The following is a 16,785-nucleotide window of genomic DNA, read 5'->3' as shown; positions in this document are numbered from 1 at the left end:
TGAAATTGTCATTGATATCAGTATCATTGTTATTTGTATTACAAAAATCCATTCTGTCAGAGCAAATTGAGTTCTGAGTTGAATGCCAGCACCCCGAATTTTAACTTTCGGTAAGTTAACAGAATTTACATGTCCATGCCTGTGGTGCTTTCTTTCTGTTATTGTGCTTTTTTGGTATTCTTATACTTTTTAACCTCCATCCTTGTCCCCTTTCATGCCAAAAAGAGCTCCATTCTTCAAACTATGACTTTTGCTACAAGCCCAGCTTCACAATGTCACCGACTGGCTTCGTATACAGTGATTACCCCAATGAATATTTTTGTTCATGACTATGTACGTATTTAATGTCAAGTGGCCTACTTACGGATGGCTATAATGGCAACTTGATTATAATTAATGGCATTACGACTTCAATTCTGTTTGGGGAAAGTTATGTTCACTTAATTGTGCGGAATGGTTATCTCACAAATTAGCCTTCATGTGAGTAATGTTATGTTGACGCCCATGCCTTAACGTGGTTCCAGGGGCCTGCTTGGTTTACAGCGATCTGCACCTCGATCGGTGATCCTAACGCTGGTTCGCATCATTCATTAGGCGGGTTTTGGTGTCCATAAACCAATGACGGATCCCTGATCTTGATCTGTGTGAAAGAATCATGGGCCGTAAGGTGTCGTGTTGTCACTGTCAGGAAGAAATGCTTGACTGTGTTGAGCAAAGTTTGAACTTCCTCATCACTTCCCTACAATCCTGCCTGAAACGTCTGTTTGCCAATCCATAAATGAGCGGATTTACAACGTTGTTGATGTATACAGCTGTGAGAAGTTCTCGCGAGATATCCCAGTATTTCTGACGGATGATTACTCCGCCATATTCAGCTAACCTCATACCAAACCAGATGAAATAAGGCATCCATGTCAGGAGGAACACAACACTAGTGACGAATAGCATTCTGGTCGTCTTACGTTGAAGCACAACAGCACTATTCCTGACCTGACCGAAACCTGTCCCACTGTCTTGTCCTTGATGTCTCCTGCCCCCGTATGGGGCACGCGAATCCCTCTCCAATGAAGCATCTTTTCTCATCGGGTGTTTGGAACGTTGGTTGGAGCAATGTTCATTAGTTTCATCTCGACATAGATTCTTTGAATGTACACCACTCTGATGCTTTGTAATCTTTTCCAAGGAGCCTGTCTGAAAGTTGTGTGCATGGTTGATAGATTTCGACAAAACTTCGTCGACGTTCGATGTTAACACGGCACAGTTTGGTGGCTCAATCCTAGAGCAACATTCATTGATTTTCGAACGGTCTTCGTCTAGATTTTGCACCTGTCTTCGAACAGCTCCAACCCTTACGTGCTTCCGGATGGTTGAATAAACTTTACCATAGCAAAAGACGATCGTCATAAGTGCTATTACGAAAGAAATTGTTTGGAATGCCACCTGGAGCTTAAATAGGACAGTGGAGAAATTAATAATCCTCAAGAAAGCTGGGATGCTTGCTCCTAGCGAGACTAGCACTGCAATGTAGGCGGCGGTCTTACTGCGTCGAGAAGTAAAGTAACGCTTTTGTGGACGGCAGATGCAGTCGTAACGATCCCCTGCGATAAGAGTTGTTATAAGAACAGAAGTTCCAATGACCGTGAACTCAAAAGGCCAGAAAAACTTTGTGACTGTTGTTACTTGCTCGCTACTTACCCCCACCAATTCTAAGACCCGTTCGCAGACTGAACAACTTCGTAGCAAACAGACGACAAGATCAGACCAGGCCAAGGCCATGATCAAGACGTGGGTGCTGGTCTTACGAGTCTTGGTCCAATAGACACGGAGGATAAGGCAGTTGCCTGGCACGCCGAAGATTATTAAGATAGAGTTGGAAATCACATGAAAGATATGAAGTGCATTTGTGTCTGTGGTTACGTCCTCTGACACTTCGCTGGAATTGGAAATACTTTCCATTTTGCCGGTCGACGTACAAAGTTAGACAAATTGGTAGGATTTTTTAAGGTAACAGCTTGTTGTTGGATTGCCCACGTTCATTAGCTGCATGCACAAAGCTTCTTGTGCCACATCATGGACAGAATTTGATACAACCAACGAAGTCTCTTCAAAATTTCCGTCATTAGTTTTGCCTCTTCGAGAGCTTAAAGAGGTATCACATCTAACTTCAACACATTTGCATCAGAGCTCGAAAACTCGAGCTATAAAAAGGGAGGTGTGTGTACGTGACGGGCTTGACGAAAAACGCATTATAGCTCTCGGATTCACGTTCTTCCGTTTTGTAGAGCAAACAGAATTGAGGAAGACTCAGGCTTATCATACGACGCCTCGTTCATAACATTGGGAAAGCATGTTTGCATGTCATGAATCACATACTGAAATTAGGAGCCAATCACAAGAACCATTAGGTAATGCAAACAAAATGGTCGATTTGAAAAAAACAGGATAATTTTGTTTTACTTCAACACAACAAATTGATGCAGAATTTGAAAGAAAATGGAATCCATTACGAGAGTTTGTATTCTTCACAGTTACCACGCACTGGAGTGCTTTTAGCTCTGCCTTATCTCGCATGAGTTATCTTTACTAGTTTATCATTGATCATCCCATTGATTTTAAGATGAGTACATGTCAGCCTAATTAGGACTGACATTTTAGGATGATCTTATATTTGTCCAGAAAATTGACAACCCGGAAACAACAATAAAAGCCACCACCAGTAAAGAAAATCGATCAATCAGTCAATCAAACAGTCAGATAGTATGAAGCGCCCTTTATGACTTTATTAGCAAATAGATACATATCGAACGAAAGTAATATATATTGGACGAAACTGATATACGTACGACGAAAGTAATAAATATAGAACGAATTTGAAAACATAGAACCAAACTTGTTGAAATATATTACCAATATGAATTAAAATAAAACCAAATTTTATGAATATGGAACGAAAGTTATAAACATAGAACGAATATAAAACTGTAAAAACGGATCTGAAAATATACAACCAAACTTGTAGAAATATATGACCAAAAACGAATAAAAATAAAACCAAAACTAATAAATTTAAGATGAAAACTGTAAATATAGAACAAAAATGAAACTATATTGAACGAATCTTAAAATATAGAACCAAACTTGTGGAAATAAATTACCAAAAACAGATAAACATAAAACCCAAACTTGTTGCTTGTTGGCCGGCCGCCGGGGCCAGTACTCTTTAACCATTCACCATGGCTGACGATGGTGCATGTGGTCCATAAAATCTGCTTCTTGCACTACGAAATAACTGAGACAGTTCAGCATCAGGCGTCATGGGCGTATAGATCTATGCCGATTGTTGTTGACAGGACTAGTGAAAGTGACAGTCGGCCTCGTGACATGTGCACCGAGAGCAGGCGCAGGCCTGGGGTCAGTGCCAGAGGCAGGCCTAGCATTACTTGCTACCAGTTTATGAAATGCTGGGGTCTCAAGAAGCTTATCCACAACTTCTTGAACGCGGACTGTCACACCACGTGCACTATCGTTCTATATTTATCACTTTCGTCGTACGTATATCACTTTCTTCCAATATATATTACTTTCGTTCGATATATATCTATTTGCCAATAAAGTCATAAAGGGCGCCTCATACGCGCGTGCTGCTGTTCCCGAAATGATAACGAGCCCCGCATCGATTAATGTCATTAGTCGTGTTTGATTGATGAGATCAAGTAATTTTTTGCCCCATTGAAAGTATGGGGGAGTCATCCAAGAAAGCTCATGGTCAATTTGATGGATGGAGGACGTTCATCACAAATTCTGACTGCAATGCCATGGCAACCGTAAAACAAACTCTGTACAGCTCCCTGGCGTTGAGAGGCCGTGGGAGGGGGGGGGCAAATGGAAATGAAAAAAGGAAAAGAAATAAAAGAGAGAGAAATGATAAAAGTCACCAAATTTGGCTTTCAACCGTGACCCCTGTCACTGTTCATGGTTTAGTCATTCCGTTACGGATGAGTGCTCTTTCCTTCCCCTTAACATTTCCCTCCCGGAAAAAAGAGAGCACCCTCCCGAAAAATTCTGTCGACGTCTACGAGACACCCAGCTCAACACAATCAATTGGTCTTCATTTTGAACAGTTTGGGTAGGATATAATGCCAATGTTTAAGGCTAGATCAGTGTGCCATCATGGCTTGAGGAAAAACCTAGTTGTTTTCCAAGTGGGGAAACTAGAAGAAATGAAGGGGAAAATATTCAAATACACAGACAGCAAGAACCTCATGAATATCTTCAAATGCGGTTTTGGAACACGGAACATCTTGTAAATAAAGCATTCTGCTTGAAAATTGCAACTTTTGGTCACTTCAACTCGAGTCTTCCCTGAAAAGGAACAACACTCATCTAATAGTTTGGAAATATAAACAGAATTTTTTTTTATCTATAAGGATACCAGTTAAAAGATTTCCTAGGTTTCGGGGGGGGGAGGACAAACACGAATTTGCGCACGCCTTGTCCCCATCTTGTATCTATATAGCCCCCTCTATTGACGGACCGTCGCCACACTGAAGACTGTATGTGATGTGCACGCATAGTATCGATATGCGTACGTTTCCGGTGTCATCTTGGTAGACCACAGGCCAGCAAGTGTTGACGAGTTCTCTGCATAACATTCCGAATTCTTTCTACGAGCTTGATTGTGACAGTGACGCGATAACAGCTCTTTCTGAGCTTCGAGCAACATACACCATGCCTGGATGGATGCCTTCGTGCTTTCGAGGATCACGTGATGGTAAGACATGATTAAATTCACTTCCAAGTTTCAGTTCGAGCTGTCATATTCAAGCACTGGAAAAAAATCTATCGCGCTCGCGCCAACTAATCTCCAAATCAGAACCGAGACAGGTCTCGTACCGGTACAAGCACAGAGGTAGGAAGAGACCTCCATGGTAGGCCCCCCCATAGACTAACGGTAGTTTATCTTAATGGATGATTTTTTTTCTCAAACGGTGATGATGTGTGATACCTACTACAAGAGAAAGCCTGAAACTTCTTTCTGATTTTGACTTATTGAAAAATATGATCAGATGGACGCAAATATTATTTTTGTGCAAAATGTACGGGGAGTTGTAAAAATTGCTTTGTGTTTTCCAACAAAAATTGAAATTTGTTTTTAAATTTGTTGAAGATGCCAGTGGTTGATCTGACCGACTACTACTTGAGTACTAGTGCGATTTAATTTGGACAAATAAATTTTGGGTTATTTTTCATTCAATGTTAACATTGCCCCTTTCTCCTCCCCACAATGCCTTTCTAACATTGTGCAATCACCCATGCAGTATTTGCAATAAGGTTTATCAACCTACTGTCAATGAATCTTGACGGCTAATTATTGATTCTGAAAAAATGATGGAAATCAATCAGGATAGAAAATCAGTGGCATAGCCGGGAGGGGGGGATGGGGGGGGCTGGGGACACATGCACCCCCATACAAATCGGGGTGTTCCCCCAGATGCCCTCCCCTTCACTGAAAAAATGGAGGAATGGATATTGAACAAGGCTAACAAAAACTTGCTCCCAAAAACACACCTCTGAAAGCTGGTATTCCCCCGTGAGATTCTGGTGCCCCTTTGTGCCCTCCAACCAGTAAAATCCTAGCTACGCTACTGTAGGAAATGTTGGTGCATGAGAACCAATGCACATAGTCATGTCACACTTTGTTGTCTCATGTCACACTTAACTGACATAGGCCTAAGCCTACGTGTACGTCTGATTTTCATCACCACTTACATGTAGATAGTAGACACCCATGTGCGGTTGAGGTGCATGTTTCACACTGTCCCATGTACGATACACGTGCCATGAAACAATCATCCAAGCTATGTTTTTTTCTTGATATCGTAACAAACCCACAGGAAGTTCCAAAATGAATGTACAGTAAGTGGATATTGCTACATGTATCACAGTGGTCTTAAATAGTCAGATGTTTATGTCGGAACTGCATGTACATATACAGCCTTAGGTAGCTTTGTAAAAACATGGGTGCGTGATGGTGTAAGATAAATACCACACGTCCATATATGTGTTTGCCTGTCACATACATGCAGTTATGTGGACTCAAAGGGCAAACCCTGTTGTTTCTTCATATTGTCTCATCTACGACTTGTGAAAAAATACATGTAACGTTTTTCCCGTGTCTTGTTTATGTTTTGATGATGAGAGAGTTGTAATTTTTCATTGCTGTAATGTGACGCATCCATTTTTTGTTCACCCTGTTGTGGATACATGGCACCCCAGCTCCAGTCCTCAGGTGTAGAGAATGCTACAGTATGTTTCATGGTAACAGCAATCAATTATTGTGAAATATGCGCTGTCTCCACTCATAGCCAAAACCAACACACAAAGTTGTGTTCTTCAAATGTCCAAGACCTTACCCAGCTCCCATAATGCAACACAGCAAGCATTCATGACATCATTTTGTGGGGGAGGGGTGTGGTGAGGGGGGTGAGAGCTGAGTGTGGACAGCTTTCTGTGAGCCACTTCCATTTGTAAAAAAGGGGTGTACATCATAGTAAAAACAAATCATGTCCACAGTTACATTCCCACGTTGTATGGTATCTACATGGATGTATGCATTATTTCTTTCATGTTAAAAAAGCACACAAGTTGTCTATCTCTGGATGACATTAGAAATGAAATTATATTTTGGTTTTGTAACAGTGCATTCTATCCCACAAGCAAGACCGTGTGATGAATGTGCTTACCATTTAATCGTCCATTTGGTGACACCCCTGAAATCCACAAACAAAAAGGATCTTTTTTGTAGAAACGATTTTTTAACATTTCAGTTTTATTTCTTAGATCTACATGTATACATGACCAAAGGAATCAGTCTTTCATCTGACCTTTCAATCCTTTGGTTCAACATGACCATTTTTGACCAACTTTTTTAACATGTTGAAAAGCGAAATGGTTTTGCTCAAAATTTTGTTTTTGTTGCATTATGGTCAGATGCACTGGATGATACAACGCTTACACATAGCCCTTAACACAATACAAAATACGGAACCCTGGGAACTAGATGAATGCCTAGTGGTCGATCCTTCTCATGCCCAACCCTGACTTTACAGGGCCTGCAGTGGGTGAACATTGTTGTGACGGCTGCGGCCACACTGTTGCAGCCCAGGGATGTGCATGCGCACGTCTTCACGTAGCAAATAAGATACACCGTAACGTTGGTGGCACTAACCCATCCCCCCAATCTACCAGGTAGATGCATGGATTTAGCAAGCCATGAATCAATCTGAAGGAGGTTAAATAGGATAAGTTATCGGTAAAGGGTTCTGACAGGCTTAGGATTTTTAAAGCAGTAGAGTTTGTTGAAAGTCACTCCGGTGCAAGCAGAGACCGGCACCAATTCAACAAGAAGTAAACATTAACACTATTTAATGGCAGAATGGAATGTCCTTCCCAGATTTTTAAAGGTCATCAACCATGTGAACATATTTGTCTGGAAACCATTTTATTAAGTTTTGTATAAAAAAAAATGATATTGGTCAGTCCACGGCCACCACCCTTCCCCACATTTTTCAGTCTGCCCTTGAAGGGATTATGAGAGTTAGTCTACATGTATCCTCAAATTCTTCCTTAAGAGGATTTCAGTCTCCTTTTCATATGTAGATGTATCATTTGTACACATTCTGAGAGTACAATACATGTAAGCTCTTGACACAAACTTTAAGTGCCACATGCGCACTGACTGGCTTTGGAGTAACTTGGTCACCCCACCCAGTGTTATGGTGAGAAGTTCCTGTGTGTGCATTGAAGTTGGTACCCCAAACAGATGTTTTTCTACACTGTGGGATTACTAGACTGGAGGTATTCAGAGGAAGGTTAGCTTTCCAGACGAACATGCACTGATTGTAAGTACATGCACTGGAACACTTGCATCATCAACAGTTTTGGAGCAAGAATGATCAGAAATACCTATATTTCAGTGAAGACCAAAGAAGGATTTACTTGAAATCCGATAGATTGGATTTGAAGAACACTGTGGAACTTTGCAACTCAGTTGTGTGGAAATAGAGTGGTTAACAGTGAGACTGTGATTGTTGTGCAGTCTGTCTTAATGCTAGGAACTTGGTGTGTGCTGGTATGCACAATACCTGTTTCGGTACATGGATGTTGTCACAAAGTGTGCCACATGGAAAGTACTGCCAGATTGAAATGTGATTTCTTCTTCACTGAAAAGCAGCAAGGCTTTAGTCGAGGAAACTTCTAATGTAAAGTATTCCCATGGGTAACTCACCGGGTAAGCACAACAAGAGACATCAGAAAGAGTCAAGGAATGTTGTGTTGTCATCGGATAATGAAGACCAGCAGTGGGAGAGTGGAAACTCAGGTATTGTATAGTGGACAGGTGCAGGATGTATGCTAATGATGAACACCTGCTGGAAAAAAATGTCACTTTTTGGATGGATGTGAAGTTGGATACAGGGTGTATACATGCAGAATTTTGAATTACATGCATGTTACATGTAGTTGAATGGAAAAAGTTCTGTATCTGGTTAGCATGCACTTGCCACCAAATCGAACAAATTCCACCTACATGTACTGTACATGTAACCTTGAATTTGTACCCCAAATGTAAATTTTTTTAGAGTATTAAAGTTGGCAGGGGTTTTAAGAAATATAATGTGAAAGGTCCATGAGAAAGTTGGTCAGAACCGTGAATACATGTAATTATGGCTTGTACAGTAACAATGTTTACATTTTTATTTTTTTCAACTGCAAAGAAATGAACACAAAAGAATCCTGCCTGCCAAGGTCCTTTGTGGTTTTCTTTTTTTTTTCTAAGTGCAGCGGAGGCAGGAAGTGTGTAGTCCCATTGTTACCTTCACAACGGAAGTAGAAGTCTACCAAAACACTTCCCACTGTTTGGCTAAAAAGGAAACGAAATCTCATTTCTGTATCAAATCATTGACCATAAATACAGTCATACTTCCCAGCATGAAGGAGTCGGGTTAGGGTTACTGTGATTTTCTTGCCTTCCATTTCTCACATAGCGAGGACAGGTTCGAATCCCATCTCGGCCAAGAGGCTGTGCGGCTTTGCACCCTCTGTCTTATTATGTGGGTTTTCCCTGGAAGTATTATCCTGGGTTTTTATTCCAAACTCCAAAACTTAGAAAAATGTTTTGATTGTTTTTGATGTTTCTGAATTAAAATATCAAGAGTGTCCTTCACCAGAAAATACTGCAAGAAATAAAAAAAAATACGTACATGTTATAATAAATTACCATTATTTTATGTTACATGTGTGTACAGCTCAAATGACTCCTTTTTCATAAATTCACTCTTTTTGTCAAGATTTCTTTCTCTTTTAAATTTGTTTCGATCAAAACTACACCATCATACATGTACCAGTCCATGTACTAGTAGTCTGCTTAGGTATTTTGCCTAGAATCTTCCCAATTTAGATCCAATCTAAAATTCATCCATGCCTAGTGGGATGTAGTACTCTGATGAGTGACCTCCTTGGATCAGTGTGTTGAGATTTCATCCCTCACTGTTACAAACCGAGGCAAAAACAAAGTCACGAAACAATTGATCAAATAATAAGCTGGTCAACATAATCCGAAGTTTTACAAATTTCACAAAGTTTAGAAATTATGATTGAAGAACAACTAGCCTCAAACCATGAAGTTTTTCCAAAGCTGAAAGGACTTGTATTTAAGGTAAAATTTCATTTGAGGAAACCCTACATTACTCAAAAAAGTTAAGGACCATTTTTTCTTAACTTGTAATTTTTTTCCAAGCAATGGGTAGGGTCTAGTTCTTTCATTTTTTTGTTTGTCTACATGTAGATGGTGTTCTCATTGGAATAAAAAAAATTATGTTTCAAAACATCAAATGCACATTTTCAGTAGTAAAATAGGTCATATAAAAAAAATAAACACAAAATAAATAGTGGTCCTTACCTTTTTGAGTAGTATATTTCATCAGACCTGCTCTCATGCATGTGAAGGATGGCATTTCAATTTATGGGTGACCCTCCAGCTTGAGTACTTGAGAAAAACATCTCACATAGTCAGTATTTATATGTACATGTATGTATGCATATGATTAGCCAAAGATGACATGTCCCACACCCGTTCATATGTACATACATGTACATGGATCAACACGTCAGGATGCTACAGGTATTAATGCCTCCTACTGTTGGAATGGTCATGGGGATGTCAGTGCAGTCATGGAGGAATCTCCTATGATGCAATACACTCCCCTTAGCAAACTTCAATCAGATCTTGTATTGTTTGATTGATTTTGATATCAGGGGTGGTCGTTTATTAGAGTCTCAGGAAAGTTTGAAGTGAGTACCAAGGGACGAGTATTGCCAAGATAGTGTTTGGATCATTATCTAGCAGTTTGATTACTGTATAAGATATGCATCACATTGCAGTTCTTACTTGGATGCCTTCATTGAAATGTTCCACGTTCCTGGTACAGGCACATGCAGGTCTCAAGGTCACAATCTAAGGTGTGAAAATCATAGTTGCACCTGTATTAGTCTTTTACAGATATGTGCCTTTTAAGTTGGAATTCAGTGTATTACTTTGAAGTTTCCAAAAAAACGTTCAGGTTGTTCTTGATTCATGCAAAGAGGTTTTCATTCATTGCATATGCAGTCAGAACACAGCATTGGCTGCTTATTCCTCTGTCCAGAAATTCATGCACAGCTGACAGTGTATTGACCTCCTACATAGAACTGGTTGTTGAGTGATATCCCATGTCAGAGCCAAGAGGTCACCTCTCACAAGCTTATTGCCACCAGGGAGGGGGATGTGGGACCAGGGGAGGTACAGAACAAATTGACTTGTTTGCACTAGGCCTACATGGGGAGACTAGGGCTGCTGCAGGGTTTGAAGTAGGCCATGGACAGCTGATCTTTTGAGTTTGCTGCCCACTTACACTTTCAGAAACTATAGAATCATGGGGCCTTGCTCGTTAAAGCATGCTTTCCTTGTTGGGCATTGGCTTTAGGAAAACTTTATGTACTGTTAATTGTCGTTTGATAAATCAACAATTAAAATTGCACACTCCTCCAGAAAGCAATTTAACCTTTGCCCCCAAAGCTGCTAAGGTATTTGTACTGTGTGATGAATGGTTGAAGGAGAATTTCTTTTATAGGAAATCACTACAATTATGACCAGTTCAATTTTTCTAAAGATGAAATTTTGATATATTCATGTAGGTTTTGGTTAAGAGATCCAACAAGGACACACTTACATGTACACTGAAATAACCTAAGGCATTGGCCAAATCTTTCTCCTTTCCATATCCTGATCCTAGAGGAAGAAAGAAATGCCTTCTAAAGTGACGTCATATGCAAGGAGTCTACCGACTGAAGAACAACTTTCTTGAGAAATGAACATTCGTTAAATGATTCAGATAACTTTTTTATCAACCACACTTTGTTACTAACACAAACAGGTTCAAGTTTATCTCTATAAAGGAGATCCAGAGATGGATCCAAAACCATTGGGGGGGGGTGAGTAACTTTGGGCAGGGATCAACATTTAGATTTTTTTCATGTACCCTTTTATGGCCTTTCTGAGGGGTGGGGCTACATTTTTAGGATATTAGGAAGACAAATGAAACAGACCAGAGAAATTGCCTTCCTCTCATTTGGAAAAGAAACAAAATCACATGTCACTCATTTTTTAGAGAATATGTTTACTGTACATAATTGTCTCAGCGTGAAATGGAGATAAATCAAGGAATCCAGGAGGTGTTATCATTTTGTTATGGAACTGCACAAGATCCTCTTTAATGGGGGGGTTACCAGTCATTTCCAACTCATATCTGGATGTCTTGGATAGTTATCATCAACACTCTTGGCAAGATGAGTGTAAATCAACAAAGACATCTGGAAGTCTTCAAAGTTCTGTTGGGAATATTCCAAATTAAAATAGGGGTGATTTATGATGTTTGATAGGAGGAAAGAATTTGGTGTGAAAAGTGTATCTTTCTTTGAAATCAACCACATTGATGAAAATATAGAAATAATATTCTTGATTAAATGGAAGTGCAAACATTGCCCTTTTTATTACTCTTGTAATACTCTTCAGATTTTGGCAAGGGCTATGTTACAAGGGCATAGTTCTCTCAGAGGTGTAAGACATAATCACCCCTTCCTGTGTGTGATGCAGTTCCACTTAAAATTCTACCTGCTCAGAACAAGTTCCGAAGGGGCCTAGTAAAGACGAACATATCCTTTCGTAGACAGTGGGGTTGGATTTGAGACTAGGAGTGGTTGCCATTTTCAAGAAGAAACGGTGTAGGATTATTATTGTCAGATGATACGGTCTATTCTAAGCCTTAGTTCCTAAGTTCATCATCATTAATTGTCTATGGGAATTTTCTAAGTAGCAATAGGATGAGTTTGTGTTTTTCTCGGACGAGGAGTCCTAGCATATCTGGTGAGTAATAAGACTGTTTTGGCACAGGGTCTATAAACGTCTGTGATCATTAGAAGTACATGTAGGAAACATGTAGGGGATGGAGCAGATTGCCGTGTCTGTAACAGTTTTGCACTAGTCTGACGACTGTCTTGCTGTGGCATGTGTGACTTGTCACCACAGAATGAGTTGAAAGTCAGAATTTTCAGATATTGAGATACTGGTATTTTTGAATTCAGCAGAGAAGATCTTTCCTATGGTACATGTATGTAACAGGGTAAAAGTAGGATGACACTGTGACGTTATACCTGTGGGTTTGTGTCATTGTTTCCGACATTGTTTCAACATTTCTGACCAGGTAATGTTGTCCTCAAACATGTCAAAATTGTGACGCAAATGATTTAAAAAAAAATCTGATATTGCTAAAAATTTGAAATTAAATAGAAGATGGGTTACTCTTTCCAAATATTACAAACCTCCAAATTTGACTACCAGATCAATTTTTTGACATTTAACCATCATGTAATAGGAAAGATCAGAATGCGACTCTATAACCACTTTGTCGTGACCGTGAGTACTTTTCATTTATGGGATTTTTAGTTCACAAGTTTATCTTCTGTACATGTAATTTATGAATTGAACATTACCCGGCATGTTCATGTACATGTACATGTACAAATCTTTGGCATTATTGAAAAGCAAGGGCTTGATGGTTTGCTTTTAGCTTTTGAATCTACATTGTACATACGTGTACCAAGATATCACTATGCGTACCATCCCTTGGATTCTCTGGGTCTGTTTTTTGAGTGGGGAGAGATAAAGTTTTATTTTTCAGGGGGGTTCTACAGTAGTTGATATATGTACATGTACAGTGTACCGGTACTAGTAGGTTTGGAACAACCCATCTGGGGGGTACTGTACTTTGGATACAATATTTATCTACAATTCATGTACATAAGTACAGCGTACCTACATTAGTGTATTTTTAAAAGAACTTGCAGTTCATAATATTGTTTATACATGTACCATACATGTACAGTCTGTATATTTTTGGTGTGTCGAGGTAGTGTTTTTTTTACCTGGTTGCTACTATACCGGTAGGTGTACCTAGTCTGTGCATCAAGTAAGCATATCAGAGTACTTACATGTGTATATCATCTACCACAGAAACACACGGGGTACCATACCTGGTATGTACATGTAATTTGTACGTGTACATGACTAGCTCTGTGCTTGAAGTCACTTTCTACTTGTATAAAATGAACCCTGGAACAATTGGCTTCATGAGAACGGTTGGTACTAATTTATTAAAGCCACATTCCCTCATTGTTTACCAATACTGGCATTTCACAGAAGTGCACCGGCGCCGCCAAGGTTTGCAACGTAGTGGCCATTACGTGAAATGCGCATTTGTCAACCGGCAAAGGTACATGTATGCGGATAGAGTTGACATGTTTTGCACATTGTGATTGGCCAACACATTCAATATTCTTGCTGGCGTACTATTGTGAAATACCTGTATTAGTCAAGTCATGAGCTTCGTTAGTGGTACATAAGGGTACATGTATGTGAAAACTTCAATATTCACCCATGGTTCACCATACTCTACCGGATTCCAGTTCTCCAGAGTTCTTATCACTAATTTGCAACATGGCTGCCTGTGGCTCTGCATGTAAGCTCAACTCTGTGATTGATGACTCATGTCAAATCTCATTTGTCACCCTGTTGCGTTTCCTGTCTGGTGGGCAACACACTGCATGTGGATGTCAAGACTACTTTCAATTGTCCATTTTTTTGTGTATGTGTGTGTCAAAGCCAAATTCAGAAATTAAGTGCATTTGCTGTACGTATGTCTTACACAGTTGTAGCCTGGATTGTATTCTTTGTGGATTTTGTTGAAATGTTATCAATCCTTTACAGTGCTCACTATTCCATTCACATGATTGAGCACCACAGTGATGACATTTTACCCTCATAGTCTCAGTACTAAAATCCACTGGTTTATTTCTCCTACTTATGCTGTAGTTAAATTGAACTGTTGCTAATATTCAACCCTTCAGATTTGCTTTTAGACTTTTTATGGTGCCGTGACTTGACTGCACTCTGTGTGGTGTTCACAATCGAAAATCCCTTGCCTATAAAAGTCTGTTTGAATCTGGTTGTTTCAATCTTATTGTGTAGTGTTTAAAACTTGTATTCCAAAGCTTCTCAGATTCCATATTCAGTGTCCAATCCATAACGTCCAAAATCTGTAGGATCCAATGGAAATGAAAACTTGATTTCCTTGACCTGACCTTCATAACAAGTTGATTTGATTCATTTAGAATCATCCTACAAGTAACTGATTGATCTGGTTTAAAGAAACTCTCTTGAAAGATCTGCCCTTCTGTAGTGTATATTAACCCTAACTACCCCAAACCTGCCATATCCAACAGCAGGTTTTGGCAGGTTTGGTACCGTACCTGATGAACTTGTTGAATTTTGTGAGACTTGGGATGAAAGGCCCAGGGAGATGGTGTTGGATTTTGTGTGAGTTGGGACACACAGGGTTCATTGTGTGCAGTGTCTGGCTTGCTGTACCAATTGTTGTACTAGTTACATGTATGCTTGATTTTGTCAGGTTTGGTACTGTTCAGTGCAGTCATCCTGTACTGCCTAGACCCATCCATACCATATCACTCAAACTCCAACGGGCTTATTCTGTTGGAGTTTATCAGGTTTGGTACAGTGACCTGCATTTACAAGTACATAGACAAGTACATGAACCTGTTGGATTTTGTGAGGTTTCTAGTGCAGGAGCCTAGGGGGTTAGCTAGGGGGCTTGCTATCTTTGAACCTTCAACCAACATGCCAGAGCCAGAGGATGTACTTCGTGGTTGAGTCACTTTTCCTGGTTCATGCTAAGAGAAAGTTAATTTCTTTACATCTATTTGTTTCCCATTTTGATTTATTTCCATGGTCTTGACATAGAGTTTGCTATATTTTTTATTTATTTTAAAATGTTCTTGGATTTTGTTCAGATGATGAAGAGAAAGCCAGTAAAACTGGATCAGTGACTGATGGTAGTCAAAGCGGTCAGCAGAATGGTCGATCACAGAATGCTATCCCAGGTAGGAAATTATGCAATGAGGCAGGTATTGTCACTCCAAGCTACATGTATGTCTTTGGAGGAAGGTTAATGTGCCCTCAGTTTACAACTAACAGAGATTTATTTATGTGTTACAAGCCCAAACTGTGCAGGAAGTATATTTATAATGGTGCTCATGAAGGAATTTATCTTAGCAGGCTTATTGATGATGACTTGGACTTCAGTTAATGCCAAGTAATGAAAGAAATGACTGTCAATGAGATGATTCAGATTTTACATGTAAATCTGATGGATCTTCTGTTTGTTGGTTTTGATGAGTTTATTTGTTTGTTTGATTTCTGTACAGAGGAAAAGCGGGCCTACACAATTGTTGAACTGGAAAAGAGACCAGGAGTTGGCTTTGGGCTGACAGTGTCAGGTAAGATTGGTTGAGTAGACCTACTTGTAAAACATAATGACATCACACTTGGTATACATGTGTATTTTTCTTTGGGGACTCAGTGGCCAGTGTTCATCTCCACCTCATTGCCATAAGAAAGTGCATGTTAGTTAAATAGGATGTGATTATGTTACAGGTCTATTGCATAAAAAGTTTCCATTCCATAAATGACCTGACAGCAACTATTTCAGGACCTGATTGGACTGCATGTATTTCTGCAGCTCTTGTGTCGTGTATCATCTGTCGACATGTACAAATCACTGAAACATTGGGTATTAGACCACTCATTCAACTCTGCCGTCATATAGGGGTACCTTAGTCCTAACTTTGACCTTTGGGGAAGGGAATTGAATTTGTGAAACGTTAACGTACATTGTTTAATGTTTTGTTATACATGTATTTCTATAATACATGTTACATATGTATGTATTCAGAATTATGAACTGGCCGTTGTGGTTGTACAAACCTTGTATAACAAGATACATGTACACAGGTTGACAGCGCATGGGCCATCATTGCTCTGAAGTTATTTGGTTCCATGTCAAGTGGCCAAAGAAGGGAAATGATGCTAAAATTGTTGACACTCAAATTTAAGAAAATGATAACATGCCATTAATTAAGCAGATGTCATTGGGTTTGCAAAATGTGGTCACTTTAAACATAGCAGAAGGTTTTGAGAAATTGTCGGTATTTCAGAAGATACACCCTACAGGTCACAGTATGAGAGTTGATGCCCCTTAAAAGGCCAAGAACAAAGCATTTGCTGTTCTTGCTTTCCACATGCATGTAGTGGAGGATCGGGAAAGTTACCAGCCAAAT

At 39.6% G+C, this 16,785-nt stretch overlaps 1 protein-coding gene across 3 annotated transcripts in view; it reads left to right on the top strand.

Annotated features, from left to right (window-relative positions):
- The first annotated feature begins 4,574 nt into the window (after positions 1 to 4,574).
- Positions 4,575 to 16,785, top strand: part of LOC110988252 (glutamate receptor-interacting protein 1-like) — a 31,228-nt gene continuing 19,017 nt past the window's right edge. The window contains exons 1-3 of one of the 3 annotated variants that reach the window (XM_022251589.2): positions 4,575 to 4,771; positions 15,460 to 15,549; positions 15,874 to 15,945. In XM_022251589.2, the coding sequence (XP_022107281.2) occupies positions 4,729 to 4,771; positions 15,460 to 15,549; positions 15,874 to 15,945 (205 nt within the window). In that variant the 5' untranslated portion in view covers positions 4,575 to 4,728. Of the gene's footprint in view, positions 4,772 to 7,909; positions 8,381 to 12,112; positions 12,461 to 15,459; positions 15,550 to 15,873; positions 15,946 to 16,785 lie in introns of those variants that run through there. The other 2 variants (XM_022251588.2, XM_087136211.1) reach the window with 2 other exon arrangements.

This window comes from Acanthaster planci, linkage group LG04, assembly GCF_054643075.1.
Source record: "Acanthaster planci isolate LZ-2023a linkage group LG04, COTS_SCS, whole genome shotgun sequence".
In the NCBI taxonomy this organism is placed as follows: Eukaryota; Metazoa; Echinodermata; class Asteroidea; order Valvatida; family Acanthasteridae; genus Acanthaster; species Acanthaster planci.
The sequence above is the reverse complement of the archived record's forward strand: the minus strand, read 5'-3'. Positions and strand labels throughout refer to the sequence as shown.